Source organism: Pyrus communis, chromosome 10 (assembly GCF_041283825.1).
Source record: "Pyrus communis isolate YQ-2024b chromosome 10, ASM4128382v1, whole genome shotgun sequence".
Taxonomy (NCBI): Eukaryota; Viridiplantae; Streptophyta; class Magnoliopsida; order Rosales; family Rosaceae; genus Pyrus; species Pyrus communis.
The window spans coordinates 20,292,240-20,318,919 of NC_142574.1; the positions used below are offsets into that span (position 1 = coordinate 20,292,240).

Sequence of the window (26,680 nt, forward strand, 5' to 3'; positions counted from 1 at the left end):
TTAATATTTTTGTCTATTTAGTTATAGACATTGTACCATTTGTTTATATTGTAACACGTGAATTAATATAAAATAACAGCATGATCTTTTTATACAACAGTCACACTTTCTATTGTTGTCATTCTATATGGTTATGCTTTCAAGTTTCAACCATGACCGTTGCAATTTCAAGATTTGAACTTTAAATAATAAACAATTAGAGCAACGAGCAGGATTAAACAATGGGATTTGCTCAGTTATCTTTAAGGGAGATGTCAAATCCTAAGTGAAATATTATGTAATCAAATTTGAAGGTAAGAATAAACTCCAATCGATATGTTAATCCTATTTGGATTGACATATAAGTTTTCATATGTCAAATTTGACATATGAGAAAAGATAATGTCAAATAATTTAATTAAATTATTTTATTGTGGGGTCCCCTTAATGTACCAACTAGATATCTTAAAAATTTATTTTAATTGATTTCTTTTTAAAATGCATAGGATTGACATATGAGTTTTCATATGTCCTATCTGACGTATGAGAAAAGATGATGTCAAATAATTTTAAATAATTTTATTGTGGGATCCCCTTAATGCACTAATTAGATATCTTAAAATTTTATTTTAATTGATTTCTTTTTAAAATGAATCATACAAATATCATTTATAACAAAAAAAAAAATATTGGTTGGAGAAATAGAAAATTTGACATTGTCACATCTGCTATCAAATTAACATTTGACATTTATCTTTCGACATCTCCATTGGAGATGCTCTTAGGCATTGAATTAAGTGAAACTAAATTTGTAGAAAAAATATGCAAATTAAATGATGTGTTACTAATAAGATATGAGCACGTTTATTAAAGCTTAAGTAATCATCCAATCATCAATTTCTATGTCATTTAATTTACAAAATTTTGTCTTCCTAACATTACTCTTCTCACACCTTCTCTTTATCTCCCACATACTCCTCTCAAATTTCTACCCAAATCGAATAAATTGAAGAAAAAAAATCATAAAATATAAATCAATATAAGGTGTCCAGTATAGTATGAGAACTAAAAAGAAGCGTGGATAACGCTACGCCTAAATTAATAATTTTCCTGATTGACAGATTGGGAGTGTAATTTTCTTGATTGACAGATGGGGATTGGTACATGCCCAAAAACTGGTAAAGCTCGGGCATTGAATCGAATATATTAATAAAAAGTGGTCGGTCATTTTTAAAAAATAAGGCATTTGCCGACCTGCAAGGCTGCAAGTGTGTGGGGTAATAAGAACCACTAGTTAAAAAGATCGTTTGCCTTTTCTGAAAAGCAGAATTTGATTGGCAACGGATGTTTTGACGTTTCCTAATTCCTTGACTTCTATGGATGTAACTAGGTAAAGTACCAAAATGGTTCACCACTGAACTTGTTTTGATGTACTGTCGAAATGTTGTTGATGATATATTGATGTATCGGTAATAATGTGTTGATGCAATGTTGTTCATAATGTATTGATAAGTTGTTAATAATGTGTTGATGTTGTTATAACCAACAAAACATACTGACATCAATAATATTAATGGTGTGCCATTCGTCTTCCAATGAATTTGTCGTTGAGAACTTGGCTTTATGACAATTGTGCGGCATGCTCACATGGGAGGTCATTTGCCCTCTACATTCTCGAGGGAGATGTGGGGGGCAACGATGTGTGACGCCTGAGCAAGCGTGCCCCATTTAATTAAGCATGTGAAAGTATACCTAGAAAAATCATGCACAAATCAGAGTAGAGACTAGATACATGGTATCATATCATCCCCACAGACCATATTCATATTTGGCTTTTCATAATCATCATTAAGCAAGTTCAGTTATCATCATATAACAAATCAGTCCATTTAAACTCTCAATCTCTTACAGAAAGCATATACTAAAGTATCATCCGATTCGTGGGTCATAAGAACTTCCATATTTTCACATAGTTGTGAGGCTCCAATCTGCAAAAAAGACGGTGCAGGCGGGCAACGCTACCTTCATCCATAGCAATATCTTATAAACAAAACAAGCTAATCACATGATCATAAACAAAGAGATTTTGCACACATGAGAGAGCATGGGAGAGATAACAATGGTAAGCCATACCAATGTGGATTAAGGAAGCTTTATACACGGTTCATATTTGCTTTACAGAAAAGGCAAATAAAAAGAGAGAAAAAAAAAAAAAAGGCGTGGGCAAAAAGATTTATAAATAATTAGGGGAATGTGTGTACCGATCCTTGCTGTGTTTGCTTCTACTACTCAAGGCATATGAATGATTACCGAGGTCCACCGAAGTTTGCACTGATGCAAGCATATCAAAATCCATATTTGTGGGACATTTCCACACATGGTATTGCACTGGTGTTCATTGGACACTGTTAAATCTTCATCATCAGTTTTGCTGATTCTCGGTGCTTTCCTTTAAACAAATATGATTCGAGCCACGCTTGTGTCTGATTCCCGCTATCATTGGACAACAGATTAAAAAGACGTAAATAGTTAGATGAATTTTGCTTTGACCATCTTGCAATCTTTGTCACAGACACAGATTACAAAGCACTCGGCAAGGTTATTGCTAGACCCAACCTAAAATTATCTGTTCCAACAGTACATAATTAGCGAAAAAATAGGGATGGCACCTACAGTAAAATGTTCAAAATGCTATTTCCTGAAGAACTTCAAGTGTCTTCTGATGAACCTGTATGTGAGACAAGGGAACAAAATGAATTGAATCGCAGGAAGAATGTGGAATAATATAGCTGTAAAGTGAAGGAAATTATAATGGGAAATGATAAGGTTAGCTATTTGTGCACCATGACTTTCAGAAACATGCTGTAAATTGCTTAGAAGAGTGACATAGACAAAGTGTATGTTATAAACTTCTAAAGCATATCGTAAGAATAACTTCTATGACTTTTCAAAATAAAAACTAGATAGAAAGCTTAAATAAAATTGAAGACAGTAATTCATTTGCAGGAAAATTAAAAGCACGTTCTTTTATTTATTTGAGAGGGGATGGCAGGAGAGAGAAAAAAACATTACCCATTCTAGATGTTGTGCTGTGATACCAGAGACATTTCCACCATATATACCACCTAAGACCTGGCAAGTTCAAGGATCAATTAGAATTTAACCTAAACAGGTTTACCGCATATCTGACAGCTTTAATAGAGTAGCTCAACCCATTTAACCTAATAGATGTTTCAAGGGTATGAAATATCTTTGAGATCAAAAACACCAAATATATATATTGTCCTCAAACACTATCCAACTTGACCTTATGGATCCTTAGAGATCCTGAGTTCCACAGGGCTCAAAATGAATGTGTTACAACTAACAATTTAAATTGGTGAATCAACTCTTACCTTGGAGACAGTCTCAAGAAACATGCCAGGGCGCACAGGAAGTGGTTTTCGTCCTGAAACACTTTCCTGGAAATTATGATGCATGAGTCAATATAGTTTGATACCAACGAATAGTTATACGTGTGTGTCAGTGTGTGCGTCGCGCGAGTGTGCACGCTGTTGAAACAGATATGCACACACACACACACATTGTAGTTATGGATTGTTACCCACCCTTCCTCCAATTCCACTCGTCGCACCAGTGTCATCTTCCTCATCACTGCTAGACTGGTCAGCACCTTCATTTTTACCTTCCATTACATTTTTTATCATCTCCTGGACAGTCTTCCCTGGCTTTAAAGCTACCAGTTTGGTTAAGAAATTCACCTGCACTGACAGGAATTTTAATCATGCCAAACAATGACAGATGATGATGGTAATAATTTACCTAAAAATACAATTTTTCCAAAGAATTGTTGATATATTCATTGAAAAGAACAGATATGTGCCAATGAATCAACTGGATATCCTCAGACCAAAAAACCAAAATGGGTATCCTGCAATCCTTTTTATAAATGCAGAAATACAGACCTCGGATTCTGGAAGAGTGTTAAATCCACGATCATTTCTCTCATCTAGTATTCCACCTCCCATCATATTCCGAGCTTCCTCTCTGATCAAAACAAGTCTTGCAAGCAGTTTTCGATCTGGAACTATAGGCCGAGTTTCCATTGTCTTCCATAGATGAGAATACGCTTTTATATTAGCTTCAATTATTACTAAATGACAGGAAGTACAAATTCAAACTTCATAAAAATAATAATGCATAAAAGCATGAAAATTCAATGGCCAGTGCCATTGAATACCTTTACATATTACAAGGACTATAGTGTTTGAATATAGTGTTTGTAAGTTAAAAATTCTATTTTCTTGTTTTAACATTTAAGAGTGTTCCCAAAAATCCCAGGCCCAAAAGAGGGGGAAATCTAAAGTTCAACAGAGCAAAACTATTAAAACACCTGGCATCAAGTTATGAGGGTCAAATCTCATGGTGCAAAGCCAAACTAGGAAAACCACCGAGCTATATTTTAACTCCTTTAAATGGCATTAGCAATACATGGTGGCCAGGATGATTCGCAAATAATGCTATGCATACATCGTCAAAAGCCAAATAAGCATGCAGGGCTTCGCAGTGATTACCTCCAGTATATCATCAGCCTGGTTAGCAATATCATTAAGATTTGCAGCTGGAACATGAACTTTGATGTCATTTTTACTTTTAAACACACCACCACCAGCAGCTACTCTGCGTAGTAATTCCTGCCTGCTTTCTTTTAAGGGAGTTCTACAGAGTAGGCCAACCACTTGAACCTAGAAATAATTACGGGATGAAAAAAAAATAAAGAGGAAAGAAATTAGCATTCAATAACCGTAAATGTCTATACTAGCTATTACTCTGAATTAAAGTTTCTAAAATTGGGCTTAACGAAAAATCCTTACATGTGGGGGGCATTTTTTCGTAAGATAGGATAATACTGTCTCCTTGATCACCTCCAATAGAGACTTGCGCTAAACATAAACGATCAAAACAGTCATTGAGTAAACAATCCATAGCTACATTCAGTGACAAGAAATGAAATCATCCGACAACAATGTCTAAAAAAGAGGACCAAGTGTGTTTGAGTGTTTGACCACCAAGGGGCAGTCAGCTATATGTTGGCTAGAATTTACCTAAAAACAAAAGCAGTGCAAATTTTAGCACATATTCAAAACTGCAGCAGTGCTGAAAGTGCATTTAATTTGCACAAAAGTTCATGTATTGAAATTGAAGCTTGCACCCATGAACAATATCATACAACACAAAAACTTATGTTTCCCTCCTCTATCCCACCCTCTTCCCACAAAAAGAAAATGCATCACTGAACATTCGCAGCACGGATACTACAGAACCTAGTTAGTAGTGCCACTAAAAATGTAACCAAAAAACATGCATCCTCATATGAAGGCACACATACGAACAAATATTGGAACAATAATACTGTGCGGAAATCAAATACCACATCAAAGGTGATGTGAAAAAGTACAGAAAATGACAGAGAATGTGGTGTTATCTAAAACTTGATAAAATCAAAAGGTCAATGCGTGCTCATAGCTCTATCATATCAGATCAATCGAAGTTTCTTGGGGTTAGTTCAAATCCACATTAAAGCTAGGGTATGTATCAAGCTGCAAAGGAAGTAGGAACCTTATCATCTTGGTCACTGTCAGCGAGTTGGATCATGTAATCTAGAGCCATCATGAAACTGGCCTCCATTTCATCAACTCTCTTCCCTAGGACCCCCTGTGCAGCAATTTCCACTGCCACCTCTTCAGATGCCTCATCCATGTTCATATCCTCCAACTGTACATGCACAAAACTAATAATCAGCAATTTTAACAATCAGTAAGGTCGTGATTTCAAAACAAAGAGCACAAAGAGATAAGCATACGAATCCAACTTCCGGAAAATAACTAAGAGGGCAGTTAATACATATCATCCCATTGATGCAAATCATATGAAATTCACATTTCAATGCAAAGTCTGGTTCAACTAAGCCTTATACCAAATAATCTATCATTTCCTTCTATACCAATTTCTCAGCAACCAACCTACAAAGCTAATGATCAGTACAATGAAGCATCAGTTGGCTCGAAATTTCAAAGAGAGAAACAGCTGAATAATCCAATTTTTGCAAAATTCGCCAACTGGGTAGTTGTTACGTAGTAATATACTTTATCATGATGGATGCAAATCGTATGAATTTCACATTCACACTTCAAAGTCTTGCTCAACCAAGCCTTATACCAAATTATCTACCATTTCCTTCTCTACCACTTCCTCAGAAATAAATCTACAGAGAATGACGACAGAGAGAGACAGATAGAGGGAGAGAGAGACTTACAAGTACGATCATCTCTTCAAGAACAGAAGTGACCTGCTCACCACCTCTGAGAAGGGCTTCGTATTGGGCAGGCTCCAATTTTGAGCTGCCTTGCTCTCGGGCAGTTCTGTTCTTCCCTTGTGCGCCAAATCCTTCGTCCGGGTATCCGCCGCCCACCTCATAGGTGCCGCACCGCCGCAGCGTCTGCCGCTGCATCTTCTTATTGGGTTGCTTTGGCTGAAGCTGAGGTTGGGGAAATTTGCTGTGGTGGGAGGAAAAAGAGGGTAGACAGAGAATTGCTGGCTTTACAGACTGTGCAGCTGTGTATGAAAAACACGGAAACATTTTGGTGTTCTGCCACAATTTTTTTCTTGTGGGGTTTTTGCTGGGTTTTTGTATCTTGCAGGAAGAAGGTGATAAGGATGCTGTAATATTAACCAAAAAAAAACCAGAAATAATAAAATTTAAGCGAGGTCGCCGTCTGTGGGAATCGAACCCACGACCACACGGTTAAAAGCCGTGCGCTCTACCGGCTGAGCTAAGACGGCTTTGTTATTTCAACAGTTTGTTAAGTTTTAACAATTTTATATTCTGTTGGGTGACGTTTAAAGATTAAGAGCAAGATATTGCAATTTAATTAAAAAACAACACATTCTTTTTCATTTTTAAAATATGTTACTATATAATCCACATATATAGCATCCAATATATAATCATTTATTTTGGGATTTCGATGTTAGGGTTAACATCCTAAGGCCTCGTTTGGCAGCTCGGATTGTACTGACTATTTCTGTCGAATAAGATAAATAGCCACCGGATAGCACTGACTAAATTAATCGGACGTTTGGTGCAGTATCGAACTATAACTGTATTATTTATACTGTATCGAATATAAATATGTAATTATCTAAAAACCCAAATATTTTTCAAATCCTAAACTTCAAAATAAAAAGCAAATTAAAAAGCCCCAAATTAAGCAAAATCTAATTTAAAATAAAAAATAAAAAATTGCCCAGATGAAATATTGTTCAACAGTCAGGCTGCAGACAACCAAATGAACAAAAATAAACAAATTAAATGTTGAATAAAAATACAGAAAAATACCAAAAAATTGCCTAGATGAAATATTGTTCAGCAGGCATGATGGTAACCCGCTTGGCACGGATGGCGCATAGGTTGGTGTCCTCAAATAGACCCACAAGGTAGGCCTCAGTAGCCTCCTGCAGTGCCAACACCGCGTGGCTCTGGAAACGCAGATCAGTCTTGAAATCCTGGGTAATTTCACGAACAAGCCTCTGGAATGGCAACTTCCTGATCAAGAGCTCAGTACTCTTCTGGTACTTACGGATTTCATGAAGAGCGACGGTACCAGGAGAGCAACAGTGCGACAGTACCAAGAGAGCAGCAACCGGGAGAACGACGACGACGAGGGATGACGGCGAGAGGGACGACGGCGAGAGGAGGTGTCATGGAGAACGAAGTGCGAGAGAAAGGAAAGGTTATACCCGACTAATAATCCACTCCTTTTGGAAGGGTTTATTAAGAAGGTGTATACCCGACTATCCTATCCAGCTGATTAAATTAATCTGACGACTATTTAATATGAGAGAACACCAAACGGTCAAGTCCGTACTATTAGTCCTATCCGATCTCTTATATGACATGCCAAACGAGGCCTTACTATTTTATTTGGTTTCTCACATTACCACCCTCAAAGCAATATAATAATAGTCGGCAAAAGATATAAAAGTGCGTTGATGGTTATGGTTGTAAACGAACTGAACCAAATATCATTATGCTCAAGTTTGGCTTGTTTAATTTTTTTCGAACTCAAGCTAGGCTTGGCTTGCTTCTGTTACAAGCCAAGTTCGAGTAAGCTTAATAATTTCGAGCCTAATCATGAGCTCAAACTGTTTTGAACTATTTCTTATTGTAAGTTAGCTCGGTTGTATAATTTTTTTTTTTTTTTTTTTTTTTTTTTTATCGTTGGAACCCAGTAAGAGGCTAGATCATCACGTTTGTAGAGTTTTGTAAACCAAAAGGATACAAAGGATGTAATGTCTTTAAAACAATCATATTAAATTTGTCAAGCTAGCCAAACTTGAAATTTTTTGAAGTACATACTAGCCACGAAAAACAATCTAACAATTTGGCAAATAAGACTTAGTTTTTCGACAGCAAAATGAACTCCTATTTTAGTATTTCTATCGAATCCTTTTATACGGCAAAAAAATATCCCCTTTAGTTTATTTTGTTATTTTGTTAATGTATTATTTGAACTTGGGCATCCAAGCATGTGTTGGACAGAGTTGAGTGAATATATTGTTTCTATGAATATTATTGGGGTGTTGAGCTTGGACGACTGAGCCGAGCTTAAGACTACCTCAAGTTGTTTTGTAAAAAAATTTTAGTTGCTCACGAGTTTAACATACTAATGTTCAAGCTTGACTTCTTTCTTAAACAAGCCAACCTATGCTTGGGCTAGTTCTTTAACAATTCAACCTCTGACGAGTCAAACATGGACTGAATCTAATGCAATATCTAAGGGCTTGTTTGGTATCCTATTTAAATTTTTTATAATTTCTCAAAACATTTCTTAAGAATTTTTCTTGAAAACAATTTTTTTTCAGACTCAAAAACTTGTTTGGTATGTGATTTTAAATTTTTAAATCTTACAGCTTAAATTGGAGAAATAGATCCAAACAAAAGGTGTCGAGAGAGAAAAAGGAGAGAGGAGGAAAGAAAATAAGACATGATTGGATGAAAGAGAAAGAAATGAGAGGATCGGAGGAGATAGAGAGGAAGAGGAGTGGGAGAAAGAACCGAGAGATAGATAGCGGATTGACAGAGAGATGAAAAAAGGTAAAAAAAAAAAAATAAAAAATAAAAAAGGTGGAGAGAGAAATAAGAAAAGAGATAGAGATAGATTTGGAGTGAAAGGGGAGGAAGGAGAGAAAAGAAATGAGTGATATTAAATTTAAAAACTTTAAAAACTCACCTTTTGTGTTTTTAGGGAATAAACTATATTTTTTAGTTAATCTTGAATTCAGTTTTTGAAAATAGTCCTACCAAACAAGTTTTTAAGGGCTAAAACTTGAAAATTGTTTTTGAATTAAAAAATTGAATTTAAGTAGAGTACCAAACATGTTCTAATTGTTTGGAGCTGATTTACAACCCCATTGATGATAAAAGGAATAGACACTCACTTATGGGCTTTCATATGGGGCCTAGTTGCAACCCAATTACTTAGATCAGGTAGCCCAATCCCAATGGACGAAAGCCACTGAATGCTAGTCAAATCCTCGTATTTACTATTTACCCCAATGATTTAACTTCTTTTTTTTTTTTTTAACTGTTAAGAGCTTTTCAATACGACCCAAAAATTGTTGTAAAGAAAAATACCTACCACCTCAAAATAATATGATAAATCTTTTGACCGGACTGTGACAGTTGACTTGTGATGGGATCATAGAAGTTTTAGGGCTAGTATGGTATTATTGTGTTTTTCAAAAAAAACTGTTTCTACTGTGCTGTGAGAATAAATAGCTGTAAAATAAAGCAGTTGAGTATTTGGTAAACTTTTGTTTTTTTTTATAAAAGTGCTTTTAAGTGTAAGGATGTTTGGTAAACTTTTATATAAATATGTTGTAACTATGTCAAATGACAAAAATGAGTATGATATTAAATGTAAAAAATAGAACAATTTTATTTATATTTGACAAAAAATAAAGAATAATTATTTTATTTATTAATACTCTCTCTAAAGTCTTCTTCCTTTATTTTCTCCATCTGCATCGACTAGACTTTTCCAAAAGCCAAAAAAATCTCTTTAGAAGTCTCCCCCACTATCCCAATTTTCTCAGTTTTTATTTTCTCCGTCTTCTTCTTTTTTATTTTCATCTCCATGGATTCCGAAGGCGCCAACGTTGTGACTATGCCGTCTTTGATGGGTTGTTCCTCAATCTCTCTCACCTGTCTCACTGCATTTTTCTTCCTCAGTTTCTCCGTCTGAGCAATCTAGGCTCTCCTAATTTGCAGAAATACGAAGATCAGTCTCTTGTAAGTGTGCAATATGAAAAATCTAGGCAAGGCTGCGATGCCAAAACAGAATCTGAATCCGAGTCTGATTATCATCGGAAAAGATGGTGGTGTTTCTCGGCGTGATATTGTCGGCGTGGGAGTGAGAGATGACGAACAAGAGATGGGTGAAAGGACAGAGACAGAAACGATGTTGTAGGGTATGGGACCCAAGGTCAATAACAGTGATTGTTGAAGCTGGGAGTGAACGGCGTTGTGGCGAAGTCAACGAGGATGATCTACCAATTGAAGTCAGTGACACCTTCCAGTTGGTATTATGTGTCCTTTATTTAATTGTTTAAGGCCATTTTGGGTATTTGAAAGTTTCATTAAAGGACTCAGCGCCTTTTACAAATTAGGTATGCGCGAAAGCAGTGGAAGCAAAAAAAGTCGATTTTTCAAAGCTAGCTTTTACTGCTTATGTTTTTTGGCTTTTTTTTTTACCCAAAACTGTGAAAAAAAGCTGAAGCTGAAAGTTTACCAAACATAAAAAAGCTCCCAACTTTTTTTTATACCTGTTTTTTTCAAAAGCACATCAGTACCAAACTAGTACTAACCCCTGCTGTGTTGCCATAAAGGACAATTTTGTCAACTTAACCTGAAAAAAATAGTTTTGCCTGGGGATGAAAATGGATGTGCTATCGGCTTTCTGGTTACTGAATTTAATAAATTAAAGAAGATTAAAAAATAAAAATTAGGGTTAAACTTTGTTTACTACCCTAAAGTTTTGTGGTTTTCAACATTTAGTATATTAAGTTTTTTTCGTCCCAAAGTCATACCTAAAGTGTAAATTTTTTTACAGTCTTATACATTTGTTAGTCAAATTGTTAAGTATCTCGTTAACTATGATGTGGTGCCCATGTGAACAATAACTGGACGCCACGTGTCATCCACGTGGAAATTAAAAATAAATTATTTTATAAAATAAAATATAAATTTATATATAAAAAATAATAAAAATATAAAATATAAAAAAAAAACCTTCATCTTCCCCAAATCCCACCTGTGCCCACCTTTCCATCACCCACCCGTCTTCTACCTCCCCCTAACCCCTTCCATTCCTTCTTCCCTTTGCAACCCGCATCCTCTCCCCCAAACCTCCTCCAAGCTCACTCCAACCACCAAAACCAGTCTCCCACAACCTTCATTCTTCCCTCTGCAACCTGCACCTTTTCCCCCAACCTTCCTTCACCACCAAAACCAGTTTCCCCCAACCCGCACCCTCCCTTCCTTCTTCCCTCAGATCCAAGCTTACACCTGAAATGATAACCCACGGCCAAAACGACAATGTCACACAGCTTCGCAATTCGCCTACAGAATATATCATTGGCCACCGAGTCGTTGCTCCCACTGACCCAACCGCCGCAGTGAAACTGCAACATGACTGGTAATTTTCCACCTGGCCTAGTCAAACTGACCGACGAATAGCCTCTGTACACTCCCACGCCAGCGTTCGCCATCAAGCTCACTCTCTCATTTCTTTTTCTCTCTCTACAAATTGGGAGATTTGCAGAGACTGGAAAAATGAGAAATGGGGGGGGGGGGGTGTGATTTCCTAGGTTGTCAGTGTAAATTCATGGCGGATTAAGGATTGAGATTAAGGGTTAATTAGTCTCCCTTTAAAATCGGATTCACATGGGATTAGTGTGAGATCCTACATCGCCCAGGGGAGTGATCCTTATATGTATATTCCCATCCCTACCTAGCACGAGGCCTTTTGGGAGCTCACTGGCTTTGGGTTCCATGGGAACTTCGAAGTTAAGCGAGTTCACATGAGATCAATCCTATGATGGGTGACCCACTGGGAAGTTCTCGTGTGAGTTCCCAGAAACAAAACTGTGAGGACGTGGTTAAGGTCCAAATCGGATAATATCATGCTATGTTGGAGTCGAGCCCGGGATGTGGTGGGGGTCTAGGCCGGGATGTGACAATTAGGGTTTTGTAATCTAAGGGGGAGAGAGAGCTTGAAACCTAAATTGAGGAAGACGAAGAGGTGGGTGATGGGAGGGTGGGCGCTGGTAGTCACAAATGGTGATGTGGGTTTGTTGAAGATTGTGGCATGAAGTCTTTAGTTGCAAATTGGACATTTTGTGGGGTTTGATTGAGGTTGACTAAGTGCGAATGAGGGTGGGATTTGGGGAAGACAAAGAGGTGGGTGATGGAAGGGTGGGCATAGGTGGGATTTGGGGAAGATGAAGGTTTTTATTTTTTTTATTTTTTATTATTATATAATTTTTTTTATTTTATAAAATAATTTATTTTTAATTTCCACGTGGATGACATGTGGCGCTCAGTCATTGTCCACATGGGGCGCCACGTCACAGTTAACGAGAGACTTAACAATTTCACTAACGGATGTATGAGACTATTCCAAAATTTATACTTTAGGTATGACTCTAGGACGGAAAAAACTTGATAAATGTTGAAAACCACGAAACATGAGGATAATAAACAGTTTTTTGCCCTAAAAATTAACAACAGTTGTACGGGAAATAAAATGAATGTATGAATATCACCACTTAAGTAAAAAATGAAACAAAAATCAAGATTGAGATTTTAGATTGATTAAAGACAACATAGCATTGACCAACATTCTTTTTCTTTTTTCAAATGGAGAATGAATCTATTGACTTATCCAAGACAAGCGAATTCTAGACAACAAATAGATTCCTAAATATATGTTTTATAAGGGTATGACGAGAATCCTTTCAAAAAATGATTTGCATGACAATCGTAACCCCGTTATAGCTGCATTATGGTGTTTTTAGGGGGGTTCACTTAATTTTTTTTATTTTTTGTTTTTGTTGAAAAGAGGGGATGAAGACACCCTTGATCAAACTAAGACATAGCAATAAAAACAATAGAGCAGCACATAAGGACACCTACAAGATCATCCGTTAGATGTTGCATAAGGTATCGTTTGGTACGTGGGACAAGACGGGACGGAACGCGCTCGTCCCATGTTTGGTGCACTAAAAAGAGTGGGACGCGTTGTCCCGTGGAATAGATTTTTGCTAAATTTTGGTTCCACCCTTACCACCTGGAACGAACTTGTTCCAGCCAATGGAACACAAAATTATAAAATTTTGGACAACAATACCCCTTAAATTTTTCATTAATTCCACCGTCTACCCTCTTTTCTCCTCCTCCTCCACCACAAATCTAGTAACCTAACCATGGCTTATCCACCGTCTTCCCTGTAGGACGATTTCATCCTCCCTTTCCAATCGACCCCAACGCTAACCCAATCCTAACAAACCTACCCGAACCCAATCCTGCATTCCTCTCGCCGCCTCCCTCATTCCTGCTGGTCCGACAACACCTTCCACTGCACTAACCTTAAGGCCACCCACTTGGCAGGACGTGGCTGAATCCGTTGCTCGACGATGCCACGTTGTTTTTTAGGCGTTGTAAAAAATCAGAGCTTCTACCCTCTCTTTCTTTCGTAGCATCTCTCTTATACCTTTTCTCTCTCGTAACCTTCATCACTCCCAAATCCTTTACCGCATCCCTTCCCTCTCTTTAATCTCCAGATCCTCTGCCTTCTTGACTTCCTCTTCGCGACTTAGGACATTTCAACGTTATCGCTATTGTGGGCGGTGACACTGCTCGACTCGTACCCGGAGGTCCTGGGGAAGGTTTGGTGGCGGGTTAAGTGATGAGGTACAAAGCGCCGGCGACAATGGTCATGCACGATGGTCCCCCACGATGCCTAACCTTCCTTCCCACAGCCATGACGGCTGCAGAAAATCCAATTTATGCATAAAATCTATGGGGTTAAGTCAATGAAGAACCATGGGTACGTTTGTCATTTAATCCTTTGTTTCATTCCGCCCTGCACATACTAAACGTGAAACAAAACAATTGCCCCATTTCGTCCGGTGCGTACCAAACATAGCACGAAACCTCTGTTCTATTCCGCTCCATTCCGTACTGTTCTATCCCGTTCCGTCCCATCTTCGTACCAAATGCTACCTAATCTATTGGGGAGGAAGCTGAAAAGAATATAAACCAAGGTCTAAATTGTAGCTCCATTTGGCTAGCTGATCTGCAACATTGTTCAATTCCCTGAAAATATGATTTAGCTCACAATGCGCAATTCTTCTCATCAAATCCTTGCAACTCTTCAATAGGGTAGCAAGGGGGTGAAAAGTATCTTGGACATATTAGTTCAATAGTAATATAGTAGAGAAAGAGTTCATCTCGATGATTAACTTAGATATGCCTTTTTCAATAGCAAGCTGGAGTCTAAAATACAATCCTCAAACTTCAGCTTCTATAATTTGCCCTTGCCCTAGATTAATAGAGAGACCTCTTATATAATCACCATTGTGGTCACGGAGGATTCCTTCAGCATCGACCTTGCTCAAAACCATTTTTCTAGAGCCATCCAAATTCAACTTAGTGTTATCCAATAAATGTGTTTAAAACATGACATTATATATCTCACCCAATTATTTGATAATGTTTTAATTTTGATAAACTTTCAAACATGACACGACGTGCTGTGAATGAGATCAAATATATATCTCTACTAATTAGTAAAACACTCATTGTTAATCCACTTTCTCTATCACTTCCTTCCTTTTTGCTTCTGTTTCAAAAATAAAATAAAATAAAAAAAAAATTTCACACACTTTGTGTGTGTCTTAGTATATATTCAACAATGTTAAACTATAGGGTTCGGAGGAAAATTTCATCCGAACGAACACGTTAGTACACGACACGTTGCACGATCTACGGTGGACCATCCCCGACTTATACATGGACATAGAACGCATGAGTACACTGTGGGTCAAAGGGTCAACGAACGTCATAAAATAACCAAAATACGCAGAGTTTTGTTATGTTTTGGGCCTTCCTTCGTTCCCATCATTTTCTATTTCTTCTCTGCAGACCCAAAAGATAACATGTGCAAAGGATAGAATGTACGGATTATCTCCGCTGCCTGGGCCACCATTTTCTTATCCGAATACTTTGTTGTTTTATTTATTTATTGTAGCATTAGGTAGGTCGTGAAGGGATGGTCAATATCTTAATCCAACGGTCCAAAGTACATAAGCCGAAACGGGGAGTGGTACCATTCGTAATTCCTCTCAAACTCACGGGCAACTGTAAGACATCAACAGTCTTAATTTCCCGTTATACCCTCAACCGTACGGTTTCGCTTCCCCGCTTCTATAAATCACCTACCCCAACCAAACCCAGAACCCACGCCTTTTGCCTTTTCCGTCTTCTGCTCTCTTCTCTCGGCGTCCTCCTCTTTCTCTCTCTCTCTCCTAGGGTTAGGGTTTCTCTGTCCTTTCTCAACATTTGCTCTCACTCTTTGTGCTTCAATGGAGGAGCAAAAGGTACAGAAAGGCGTGGCCGCCGAGAAGGTCGCACCCGTGTCCCCCATCTCTGTCACGGAGTGCTACCCTCGTCTCTCGATCAAGGCACCCAAGGGTGAAGACGCCATCAAGTTCTACGAGACCGTCTTCGGCGCCGTGGAGCTTGAGCGTGAGAGTGATCTCAAGCGCAAGGCTGACCAGGAGCGTCCCTTCATCTACAATGCTAAGCTCAAGCTTGGGTCCTTCACCTTCCTTGTGACTGAGTCTGACTCGATTGTTGACTCCGGTGAGGCCGCGTACGTATCGTTCTCTCTTGCTCTGCTTTTTTTCCAAATTTACTTTAAAATAATTGTTATTACAGTTAGATCTGAAACCCACTGTTTGCTTTGTAGTGTGTGTAGTTTTCGTGTTACTACTATTTTTTTTTTCGATTTTTAGTTGAATTTTTCCGATTTTTAATCATATTTTTTACTGTTTACTTTTCATTTTTAGCTATTTATATAAAATTCTTTTACATTTCTATGAAGATGTGGTCTATTTGCGTGGATCTATTTCTTGCACTTGATTTTTTTGTAGATGTGATAAATTTTCTTGGTTTACCAGAGCTCTGGCTGACGGTGGTTTTAAGCATCTGTTGCTTACTGTTGCGGACGTCGATGCGGCTGTGTCCAAGGCCGTCGAGGCGGGAGCTGCGGCGGTTGGGGAGATCAAAGCTGGTGGTGCTTTCTTTGGCGACGAGCAGCGTTGGGCACAGATTAAGGATCCTTTCGGCATTTACTGGTACTTCGTCACCCCCCTTGAGAAGAAGGCCGCTGTGGCCGAAGCCCCGGTTACCGTCTGATTCCATCTAGCCCAACCACCACATATCATGACGATCTGTTGGATTAGATTTTAATCAAATATTTAGACCCTTTATGGACCGTCTGATTCGATGACCTTAATTGGTTTAGGATTAGGCTAATCGCAGCTTTAGCCTTAATATTTTGATGAAGGAAATGTTTGACTTTATTTGACCGTTGTTATGTGGTTGGATTTTTAGTATTAAATGAGTTCATGGTTGTTCTATGATCCGTCGTTTTGTATTTATTTTTTATGTTCATTGTTTTTCTTGTCTTTTTAGCTGTTTGGGTGGTTATTGCATGGTGAAAATTACCTTCTTAGACTGGTACTGGGCGAGAGAAGTTGGCAATGGTGGGGGGTAGTATTGACATTTGAACAGTGGATAAGGACTGATGAAGGAGAGAGATTGTGTCGCATTCGAATAGGGGGTGGTACGGTTTCAGAGAAAGGAGTGGGTAGGACTTTTAGGTTCAGTCTGGCCGAAAGGAAACAAACGTGGTGCTTGTCACGTGTCAATAATCTGGAACTAGGCGTGTTTACTTTGAAATCGTGGTTAGGCTTCGGGAGGTGCATGTCATGGTCTAGAATCGAATCGGTGGTCGGATTCTCTCGTGAGTCGAGACTGGAATTCAATTTTATAGTCGTGGCAGTTGGTTTTATATTCTGCTTCGTTTGAAACAATACAAGTGTTTGATAAAAATAAAATATTCTACTTGTTTCAAAAGAAATGAGTGAAAACCCTCCATATCAATCAATCTCCATAGGAAACAAGCACCATATCAATCCATCTCCATAGGAAACAAGCAAAAGAAAGGAATCCCAAAATTTTGCAGAAAAAAATTCACTCTGGGGGTATTTATCTGAAAGTAGAGGGTGGGCAAGCAGTCTCCACTAACGAGTAAGGTGCTTCTTTCTTTCCAATGGAACCCCCCGATCCCGAACAACTACAATAGATTTACCAACGAACAGGGATCAGTTTCTCTCGTCCACTACAGCTTGTAGTGCTCCGCTCGCAACTCCCCTTTTTGAATACCTCATCGGAGTGAGTTCTTTTCCGTGGGATTTTGGGATTCCTTTCTTTTGCTTGTATCCTATGGAGATGGATTCATAAGGAGGGTTTTCCAGACAACAATTTTTAAAAGCAATCTGTAAGTTGCATTTAAAAGATGCTTTAATGAAAAGAGAAACTGAGTCTTTAAGTGATATTATTAATTTTATAATACCCTCATTAGTTTTAAATTAATCTTTCTATACTCACTTTTTTCCTTGGAGAACAAGGTGACACACCACCTATTACTACAAAACACTAACCTTATAGCACCACTCCCATTACCACTACCACTACTAAAACCGCCATCACCCCCATAACTTCCTACCACCATTGTTAACCCTACAACCTAACCACCACACCCCATATTGTCACCACCACCATACCGCTGACCTTTGTCGATGCCATCACCACTGCTGCCATCGTCACCACCACCACTACTGCCCTTGTCACCACACCTACTATCATGTCCATTTTTATCATTATATACAATTATATAACTTTTACATCAAAATTTACCAAAGATTTTGCACTGTTTTTATACTCACAATATTTTTCAAATTATAGTTTATCAAACTGTTTGGGCCCAAAATAATATTATTGGGCCGAGCGTAGATTTATGTTCAGCCCAAAGCTTTTCCAAGTATATTATGGGCTGCCTGGTGGTCCTGGGTCGTTCAGTGAAGGTGGTTGAGTCCTATTGCAAGAAGGAGTGATGTGTCGAAGTCCCAGTACAATAAGGGGTTCTAATGCAATATGGATTCTCGGCCGGCAATGAATACGGCTTGAAAAGAGGGTGAGTTCAAAGTCCTACTAAGAGTAGGATTGGTCGAGATAGAGTTGGATCAAAATAAGAAGTCCTAATCCGAATGTGGTTTCAACTTGATCTTAAGGAGGATTTGTTGCTATAAATAGAGAGCAGAGTGCATCATTCGAGGCTCCTCCAATTGAACACATAAATTGCCCCGTGCAGACCTCTCAAACATCTTCAGATTTTTTATTTTCTTCTTCCGCCAACACATCTTCAGTTTGGATAAACAACAGTGTGAAGGCAACCGGCGAACATCTTCAATTTGGATAAACAACATTATTGCCGTAGAATCAGCCAACCAAGGAGCACCTTCAGTTTGGATAAACAGCACTGCGTCAAGGCCGACTGGTTACTTATCCAAGTCTAGGTCGAGAAGGGTTTCCGAATCTTTATTGGCCGATGTCATCTTATTAGCTTTCTCAGCGAAATAAGGTGTTACAATTACTACATTCGGCGCATTGAACGCCGAGTAGTTTTATGATTGGATACACGCAAGTGAGTTTCAGAGTTCGACATTCTGACAGCCGAACCACATTTACCATCAAGACATACATCTCCTTTGAGTACTTGTGTCCATACAGTCTGGTGTCGATTCGACGTGCTTATACTCTTACGAATATAATCACTGTGACCGAATCCGGCACCAACAATTCGTGAACTTCGCAGAACTAGCAGCCTTGTCTTCAGGCTCGAGAACTCGAAGGCCGAGACTTGTTCCTTCCTCGGCCGCAATCAGAAGATCAAGAAGTCAGCAACGCGCTCAATGCGACATCAACAAATTGTACTTCTCGGCCAAGCTCGGTCGACGAGTTGGCACTCCCCGCATCAACCAAATGACGTAGTTAGCTCATTAGTTACTCGGTCTGCACGCCACATAGGCTTTGTAATTTTTAGTGTCAACATTTTGGCATGCCCTGTGAAACCCAATGCTAAACCTTCGGAGTTCATGACCATTGAGACATGGTCCGTCAAAAAGAAAACAGTCATGGGAAAGTCAACAACTGACTTGCCAGTACAAGGCCTTGGATAAGATTTGTCACAACTACAAAAACCCCCTCATTACTATGCCACCTGAGGCTGCAAGTGCGACACACCAAGAAAATGAAGTTTGTCTCGGCGGCCAGCCTCGCAACGTAGAAATTCCCAACAAAGCTGCAGGCATTTTCATCGAAGGAATAATGGAAGATTGCGACAAAGATGGTGGGGAAGGTTCTGATCCCCCAACTAGGTCGTTTCTTCGAAGACGACTTGATGAGCAATCTCGGCATGTCGAACAGTCGATTGGCCAAAAAATGAACAATTTGCTCGAAGCAATACAAAGCAATAGTGATATGTAGACTAGATTGCTTGAACTATTGGTCAGTAAAGCCTTCGAAGATGGCCACGTCAGCCAACCTCGACAACTGCTATTTAAGAATATTCCACTACAAGCCAAGACAGGATTCACTCGGCTCTAACCAATTGACTTGGAAAAAAGAGGAGGATCAAGCAGTAGATCAGACGGACCCAACCAGGGAGGGGAAACAGCATATGTCAATATGACCAAGGTCCAAAAGGATGATCGATTCGGCCTTAAAAAGGGGGCCGAAGTTCCAAAATTCATCCATCCGTACCCAGCTTATGTGGAGAAGTTCGATTATCCTAAAGGCTTCAAGATCCCAGATTTCAGTCTTTTCGCTGGAGAATCATCCTTATCTTCATTAGAACATGTAGCCCGGTTCACTGTGCAATGTGGAGACGTTAATAGCGATTTCCATAAACTGCAACTATTTAACTTCTCACTAACAGGTTTAACATTTGCTTGATACATCAACCTTCCACCTAACTCCGTCCAGAGTTGGGAAGAACTGGTCGAAAAATTCCATGAATAATTCTATCGACCGGGGATGGAAATGTCAGTTTCATCATTAGCTAGGATGGCTCAAGCCTCAGACGAGTCGCCAATGGAATACTTAATGAGGCTCAAGTCAGCCAGAAATTGGTGCCGAGTACCTCTCCCTGAAGTTGAATTCATCAGAATTGCTCTAAACGGCTTGGACGTGGAATACAAAAAGAAATTCCTAGGGGCAAATATTCGAGATATGTATGAACTGGCTCAGCATGTTGAGCAGTATGATTATTTGCTCAGAGAGGAAAAGATCTCAAAGTCCTCGTCCCGAGGAACGATATACAAGAATCCCACGGTTAGCTACGCATTAGCCGAAAGCGGATTCCCAATACGCCAGTGTGGACGCGGCTGAGATAGTAATAAACAAACCATACACTTGCAGGGCATTAGCTCAAATCAATTCCAAGGATGCTAAAACCCACTCGGCCTCTGAAGAGACGATTAAAACATCGAAAGTCTACATTTTCGATATCACCAAGGCCGATGCAATTTTCGACCAGTTGTTAGCAAAGATCATAAAACTTCGGCTAGGACATAACATTCCTAAGGCCGAAGAGTTGAAAGGCAAAACGTATTATAAGTACCATAATCCAAACAAGCATACCACCAACAATTGTGTCGTGTTCCGTGATGCGATTCAAAGTTGGATTGATAAAGGTAAGTTAAAATTTCCTGAGAAACAGATGGCTGTTGATGTTAATCCCTTTCTTTCAACAACAATTGGCATGGTAGACGCTCATCTACCTAAAAACAAAGGGAAAGGGAAGGCCGAGTTCGTCCCAATACAACATGTCCTTAAGCAGAACTCCCAGCCGCGACTTAAGATTGATTTATTCTTCAATGAACCGCCCACGGAGTTTTCGAGGCCGGCCATAGTTGAATCCATATCAGGTTCCAGTTTCGAAGAAGTTGATGGACCAATGGTTTTGTGCGGCTGTTGTAAGACACGCGTTGTCCTAACCGAACCTAAAGAGAAAACACCTCAGGCTCTAACTTCATGATAATCGACCACAGCCGCAGCGACACCTCTAAAGGAACTCGGTGCCGGCCAACGTCCGAAGGTGTTTGAGAGACTCGGCCCTCAAGTACGACCAAATAGTCCAACCTCAGTGAGAAAACGTCTTGACTTTGACGCACCGTTTTATAATGATGACTACTACTCACGTAACTCCAGCGGTTCGAGTTCATCGGTGAGTCAAAAAACCTTCAAACCGCCTAAGCCACGCGACCAACGCTGGTATAGTTACAATTCTCCCACTGGCATGTATACGACGTTATCCAAATCTCAGAAACGTCGTCGCCAGCAGATAGACTGCATGGCCCGATGACAGGAAGCACAAGACAATTCGACTACCTGGTGGCAACCAAAAGATACAGCAGGAAACGGCGATGACCGACCAACCCCGACGATTATGGTCGAACTACTTCAAGAGAAAAAGGCAGTTGATTGCGATTTTGAAACCACCATTGCAGAATCTGAAAAACACATCAAACTTCTGCTTCGGCCTGGGGAGATGAAAGCTCGTCTCGAGCATTTCAGACAAGAAGTCGAAAACAAGCATCCCCCCTTACCTCCACAGGAGCCATTAATAAAAGTCCGATGAAATCTACACCCTCTATTCCTCAGCGAATCCTTGGAGTACATGCGAGAATTTCACAAGAAGCATTTCGCCAATGACTTGTACAGCCTACCCAAGGCATGCCAAGAAGCTTTCGACCTGGCATTAACTTGTCCCGATGCTGAACAGATTATCCAGAAAACCACTGATCCAACAATAAAAGCTAGATTCCAGAATATACGTGAGGCTCGCGTCCTCGGTTTTGAGGTCGACCCATACATAGACATAGATATCGCCCAGCTTCCTTTCTTCCTTGAAGATCTTCAGCATTTACGATATCATTTCGAAGTGTTCTCGGTCGTATCACTCTTCGGCCTTACGGTTGATGAGAAAGATCGTGTGGCACGTTTAGATGCATATCTAGACACAAGAAACGCTCGAATAGCCTATGAAGAACATGACCGTAAAACATTGCAGAAACAAAATCAAACCTCAACATCGAACATCCTCGAAGACGATAACCATAATGAACTAGGTCCAGGTGCCATTCCCCAGGAGCAAGCATTCGAGGAGGCAGAAGACGACCATGACAAGAATGCTCAAAAGCATGATATTGCCCTTGATCACCCAGAGGAAGACAATCAGGACCCGATGGGTCCCTCAGTCCTTGAAAACATGGAAATCAACATGGTCCATGTTTTACCCGTTGAATTTTGACCAACCACACACCAGATTTCTTGGATGGGGACGTGGTTGCTGAGGAAGCAACACAAGTCAATTTCATCACCACCGAAGAGGATGGGCAAGCGAGTAAAGACGACAAACTTAAAGCAGCCATGGCCGAATTATTTCCCTGTTCCTCTTCTGTTAATCTCCAACATCTAAGCTGTTGTATGTTATGGCTTATATTGAAAGATACCTTATTTCTAAGGGGTTTGTTGATCGTGGAGCCATAGTTAAACATTATTCCTCTATCTATCATGAAGGCATTACGTCGTTTTGACGACAAACTCATAATGTCAGGGATAACAATGAGCAGCTTCGTCGGCGACAAGACTCAAACCAAGTAGGCGCTGAGATTCTATACCATCCAGGTAGGCGCTGAGATTGTATACCAGGATTCGGCAAGACTTGGCTTGGCAGACTTAATTACCAATAACGATGACTGATGCCCAACAAGAAAGGCGTTGGGCCGCGATTTCATCCACCATGGAACGTCTACTGGCTCATTGGTATGCTATTTCCAAGCATCCACACTCGGGCATAAACTTAATCAAATTTTTGGCTAAGGGAGACAACGGCCTAGTATTATCGTTAGATAAAGTTCAAGCCGCACTGGTCGAACTCGAAGACAGTAAACCCCAAGTCAAGGATCCGTTAAAAGAAATAAATGTTGGAATGGCTAAGGACCCTCGGCCGTTATTCATTAGTGCGTTGTTACCTCACTCCATGAAGACTGAACTTTGTCAATTGTTACACGAGTTTAAAGATTGCTTTGCTTGGAGTTACCATGAGATGTCGGGCCTCAATCGGAACCTCGTTGAACATGAATTACACATCAAAGCTCGTTGTAAGCCTTTTTGGCAGGCCCCCTCACTGATTCTCGACTGAAGTATAGCTCGGCATAAAAGAAGAACTAGTTTGACTTTTAAAAGCCGGGTTTATTCGAACCGCTCGATACGTCGAGTGGCTAGCCAATATCGTCCCAGTGCTAAAAAAGAATGGCGCCCTACGTATCTGTATCGATTTTTGTAATTTGAATCTGGCCACTCTTAAGGATGAATACCAGATACTGATCTCAGATTTGTTAATTGATGTTGTAGCCAATCATGAAATATTGTCCTTCATGGATGGCCATGTCGGCTACAATCAGATCTTTATCGCTGAAGTTGACGTTCACAAAACCACTTTCCGTTACCCGGGGGCACTCAGTATATATGAATGGGTCGTCATGCCATTCGGCCTCAAGAACGCCGGTGTCACATACCAACAAGCTATGAATACGATATTCCAGGATTTGATCGGTACGGTCATAGAAGTATATATCGACGATGTGGTAGTAAAATCGAAGAGTCGCGGAACGCATTTGGATGATCTTCGGCAAGCATTCCTTCGTATGCTCCAACATAATCTCAAAATGAACCTGGCCAAGTGTATCTTCGGTGTGTCGGCCTGTAACTTCTTGGGTTTTCTCGTACACCATCGTGGCATTGAAGTAGACGAAAATAAAGCTCGTGCAATCATTAGCGTTTCACCCCCGACGACCAAAAAACAACTCTAGTCGTTACTCCAAACGATAAATTTTCTTGGCCGTTTCATAACTAATTCGGCAGGTAAAAAAAAAACGTTCTCTACGCTTTTGAAACTTAAGGACTCAGATAGATTTGAGTGGCTAGAAAAACATCAGGCGGCTTTCACACAAATCAAGGTTTCCCTTACAACACCACCAGTACTCGTACCGCCTCGACGCGGTAGGCCTTTCAAACTGTACATTTCGACGGTGGATGAGTTTATCGGTTGCCTCATCACGTAAGATAACGATGTTGGGCGTGAACAAGTTATCTTTTATCTCAACCGGAATCTAAATTCGCCTGAGATCAATTATTCACCTGTCGAGAAACTTTGGTTGGCTTTGTTTTTCGCCACGTCAAAACTTCAACATTACATGCTCCTATCAGTTACACAGGTCATCGCCCGGACAGATGTTATTTGTTACATGCTTAATCGGCCTATCGTCAAAGGCCGAATTGGGAAATGGACAATGGCATTATTAGAATTCAGTTTGCAATACGCACCCCAAAAAGCCGTCAAAGGTCAAGCTTAACTGATTTTTTTGCCCAACATCCCTCTCCTTATGGTTTTGCGGGCAGTGAAGTCGACGTTGGTTTAGTTGAAACACTAGACAACTACTCGAAGATGTACTTCGATAGTTCTAGCACCTCAACCTCGGCTGGGATCGGCATCGTCATTCAATCTCCCGACCACTATCGTTGGTACTTCTCTCTCAAGTTAGACTTCAGTTGTACGAATAATTAGGCCGAATATGAAGCTTTCATCATCGGCCTTCACGTCTTCCATGACTTAAGAACAGCTTGTATCCTCGTCCTTGGTGATTCCGAACTGGTGATTAACAAACTAAACAATATTTTTCGTTGCATGAGTTGTACTTTGGTGCCTTATCACATGGTTGCCACCTATTTGGCCTAGTCGTTTGAGGGCATTACATTTGAGCACATTTCACGTGTTCGAAATACTAACGCAGACGAACTCGCCCAAATAGCCTCTGGAGCATAACTCCCAGAGGGCGAGTTAAGCCGGGCAACAACTATAGGACTACGATCTTACCCAGCCTTGGTTAATCAGCAAGTTCTCCAGCATAACCACATAATACGCACACGAGTGATGTCTTTACCATCATTGCTAGAATAAGGAGACCACGTAGAAGTATGTGCTGTTGAGACATTGCCAGACAATTGGAGAAGGGCAATTATAAGATATCTCGACAACCCCAGCGACAAACACGACCGCAGGACAATAGTCCATGCCACAAACTACATGTCATACCAAAATGAGTTATATCGAAAGGGTGAGGATGGTTTATTGTTATTATGTCTCGGCCCATAAGAGGTAGCCTAAGCAATTGTCGAGGTACACGAAGGGATTTGTAGGGCTCACCAATCCGGATGTAAAATGCGTTGGTTACTTCGCCAACACGGCTACTTCTGGCTGAGTATATTGAAGGATTGCATTGAATACGCACGAGGATATATACAATGTCAAATTCATTGACCTATATAGAGAGTCCCGGCCGAATTAATCCACTTTGTTACCAAACCATGGCTGTCCAGAGGATGGGCAATAGACGTAATCGACAAAATCAAATTGTCTTCCGGAGCGGCAAAACACGCATGGATACTAGTGGCAACCGACTACTTCACTAAGTGGGTCGAAGCAAAATCATATGCCAAGTTGACGACCAAAGAAGTTTGCAATTTTGTAGAGGGAAATATTGTAACTAGATTAGGCGTGCCAGAAACGATCATAACTGACAGTGGTACAATTTTTACAGCCGACATGTTTAAAGAGTATATGGAAAATCTAAATATCCGATCCATAGGCGAATGGGTAGGCTAAAGCAAGTAATAAGGTTTTGATCGGCATTCTTGAAAAAATGGTAAGAAAGAGACCTAGTATATGGCATTTGAAGCTAAATGAAGCATTATGGGCCTATCGAACTTCACCCCGATCAGCCACTGGAACAACTCCATACGTTTTAACTTATGGACACGATGCTATGTTACCGGTCAATCTGAGTATAAATTCATTGCAAATGATTGAAAAAAGTAGTTTGTTTAGTGCTGAATACAGTCAAGCCATGAGACAAGAGTTGGAAGACTTAGAAGAAGTTCGGATTGATGCTTATAACTTATTAATGGCATAGAAAAAGATTGTCGAGCGAGCTTATAATCGGCATGTTAGACAAAAAACGTTTGGCGAAGAAGAGTTAGCATGGCAAACCGTGCTACCGGTTGGAATTAAAGACCTTAGGTTTGGAAAATGGTCTCCAAATTAGGAAGGGCCGTTCGTCGTACATAAAGTCCTTGGCAAGGGGGCATACCATCTCTAAGATCGAACCGCTTTAATTCACAAACTACCAATGAATGGGAAATTTTTAAAGAAATATTATCCAGTCACATGGGAGATGCGGGAATAGAAGTTTATTTCATTAATAAGTTTGCGAAACGAGCATACAAATACAGATGATCGATTCGTTTACGGCTAAATATTCTTAAGGTGAGGAAGGAATGAGAGATTCAAGGACGACCTTCAACTCCAACCACCTCACCTCTTCC

General features: G+C 39.9%; 2 protein-coding genes and 1 non-coding gene across 9 annotated transcripts; 1 reads left to right on the forward strand and 2 right to left on the reverse strand.

Moving 5' to 3' along the window:
- Positions 1-1,459: 1,459 nt before the first annotated feature.
- LOC137729140 (protein PEP-RELATED DEVELOPMENT ARRESTED 1, chloroplastic) lies at positions 1,460-6,698 on the reverse strand. Of its 7 annotated transcripts, none has more exons than XR_015952650.1 (11): positions 6,296-6,698; positions 5,599-5,754; positions 4,854-4,922; positions 4,554-4,724; positions 3,945-4,088; positions 3,588-3,740; positions 3,375-3,440; positions 3,052-3,111; positions 2,653-2,707; positions 2,241-2,472; positions 1,460-1,688 (listed from the first exon to the last, which is right to left on the reverse strand). XR_015952650.1 is itself a non-coding variant. In XM_068467982.2 (10 exons), the coding sequence occupies exons 1-9, from the start codon at positions 6,617-6,619 to the stop codon at positions 2,663-2,665; spliced, it is 1,188 nt and encodes a 395-aa protein (XP_068324083.2). In that variant the 5' UTR covers positions 6,620-6,698; the 3' UTR covers positions 2,094-2,472; positions 2,653-2,662. The 7 variants fall into 7 exon arrangements, 2 of the variants coding, with proteins under 2 accessions (XP_068324083.2, XP_088534716.1); XR_015952648.1 differs by having other exon boundaries at positions 1,460-1,731; XR_015952651.1 differs by lacking the exon at positions 1,460-1,688 and adding an exon at positions 1,798-1,967.
- A 51-nt stretch (positions 6,699-6,749) lies between these two features.
- On the reverse strand, positions 6,750-6,822 carry TRNAK-UUU (transfer RNA lysine (anticodon UUU)). The gene has a single exon. It is a non-coding gene; the product is annotated as a tRNA-Lys (tRNA).
- Positions 6,823-15,554: 8,732 nt separating this feature from the next.
- On the forward strand, positions 15,555-16,749 carry LOC137727961 (uncharacterized protein At5g48480). The gene is made up of 2 exons (XM_068466824.2): positions 15,555-15,977; positions 16,285-16,749. Exons 1-2 carry the CDS (start codon positions 15,688-15,690, stop codon positions 16,520-16,522), a joined length of 528 nt encoding a protein of 175 aa, XP_068322925.2. The 5' UTR covers positions 15,555-15,687; the 3' UTR covers positions 16,523-16,749.
- The last annotated feature ends 9,931 nt before the right edge of the window (positions 16,750-26,680 follow it).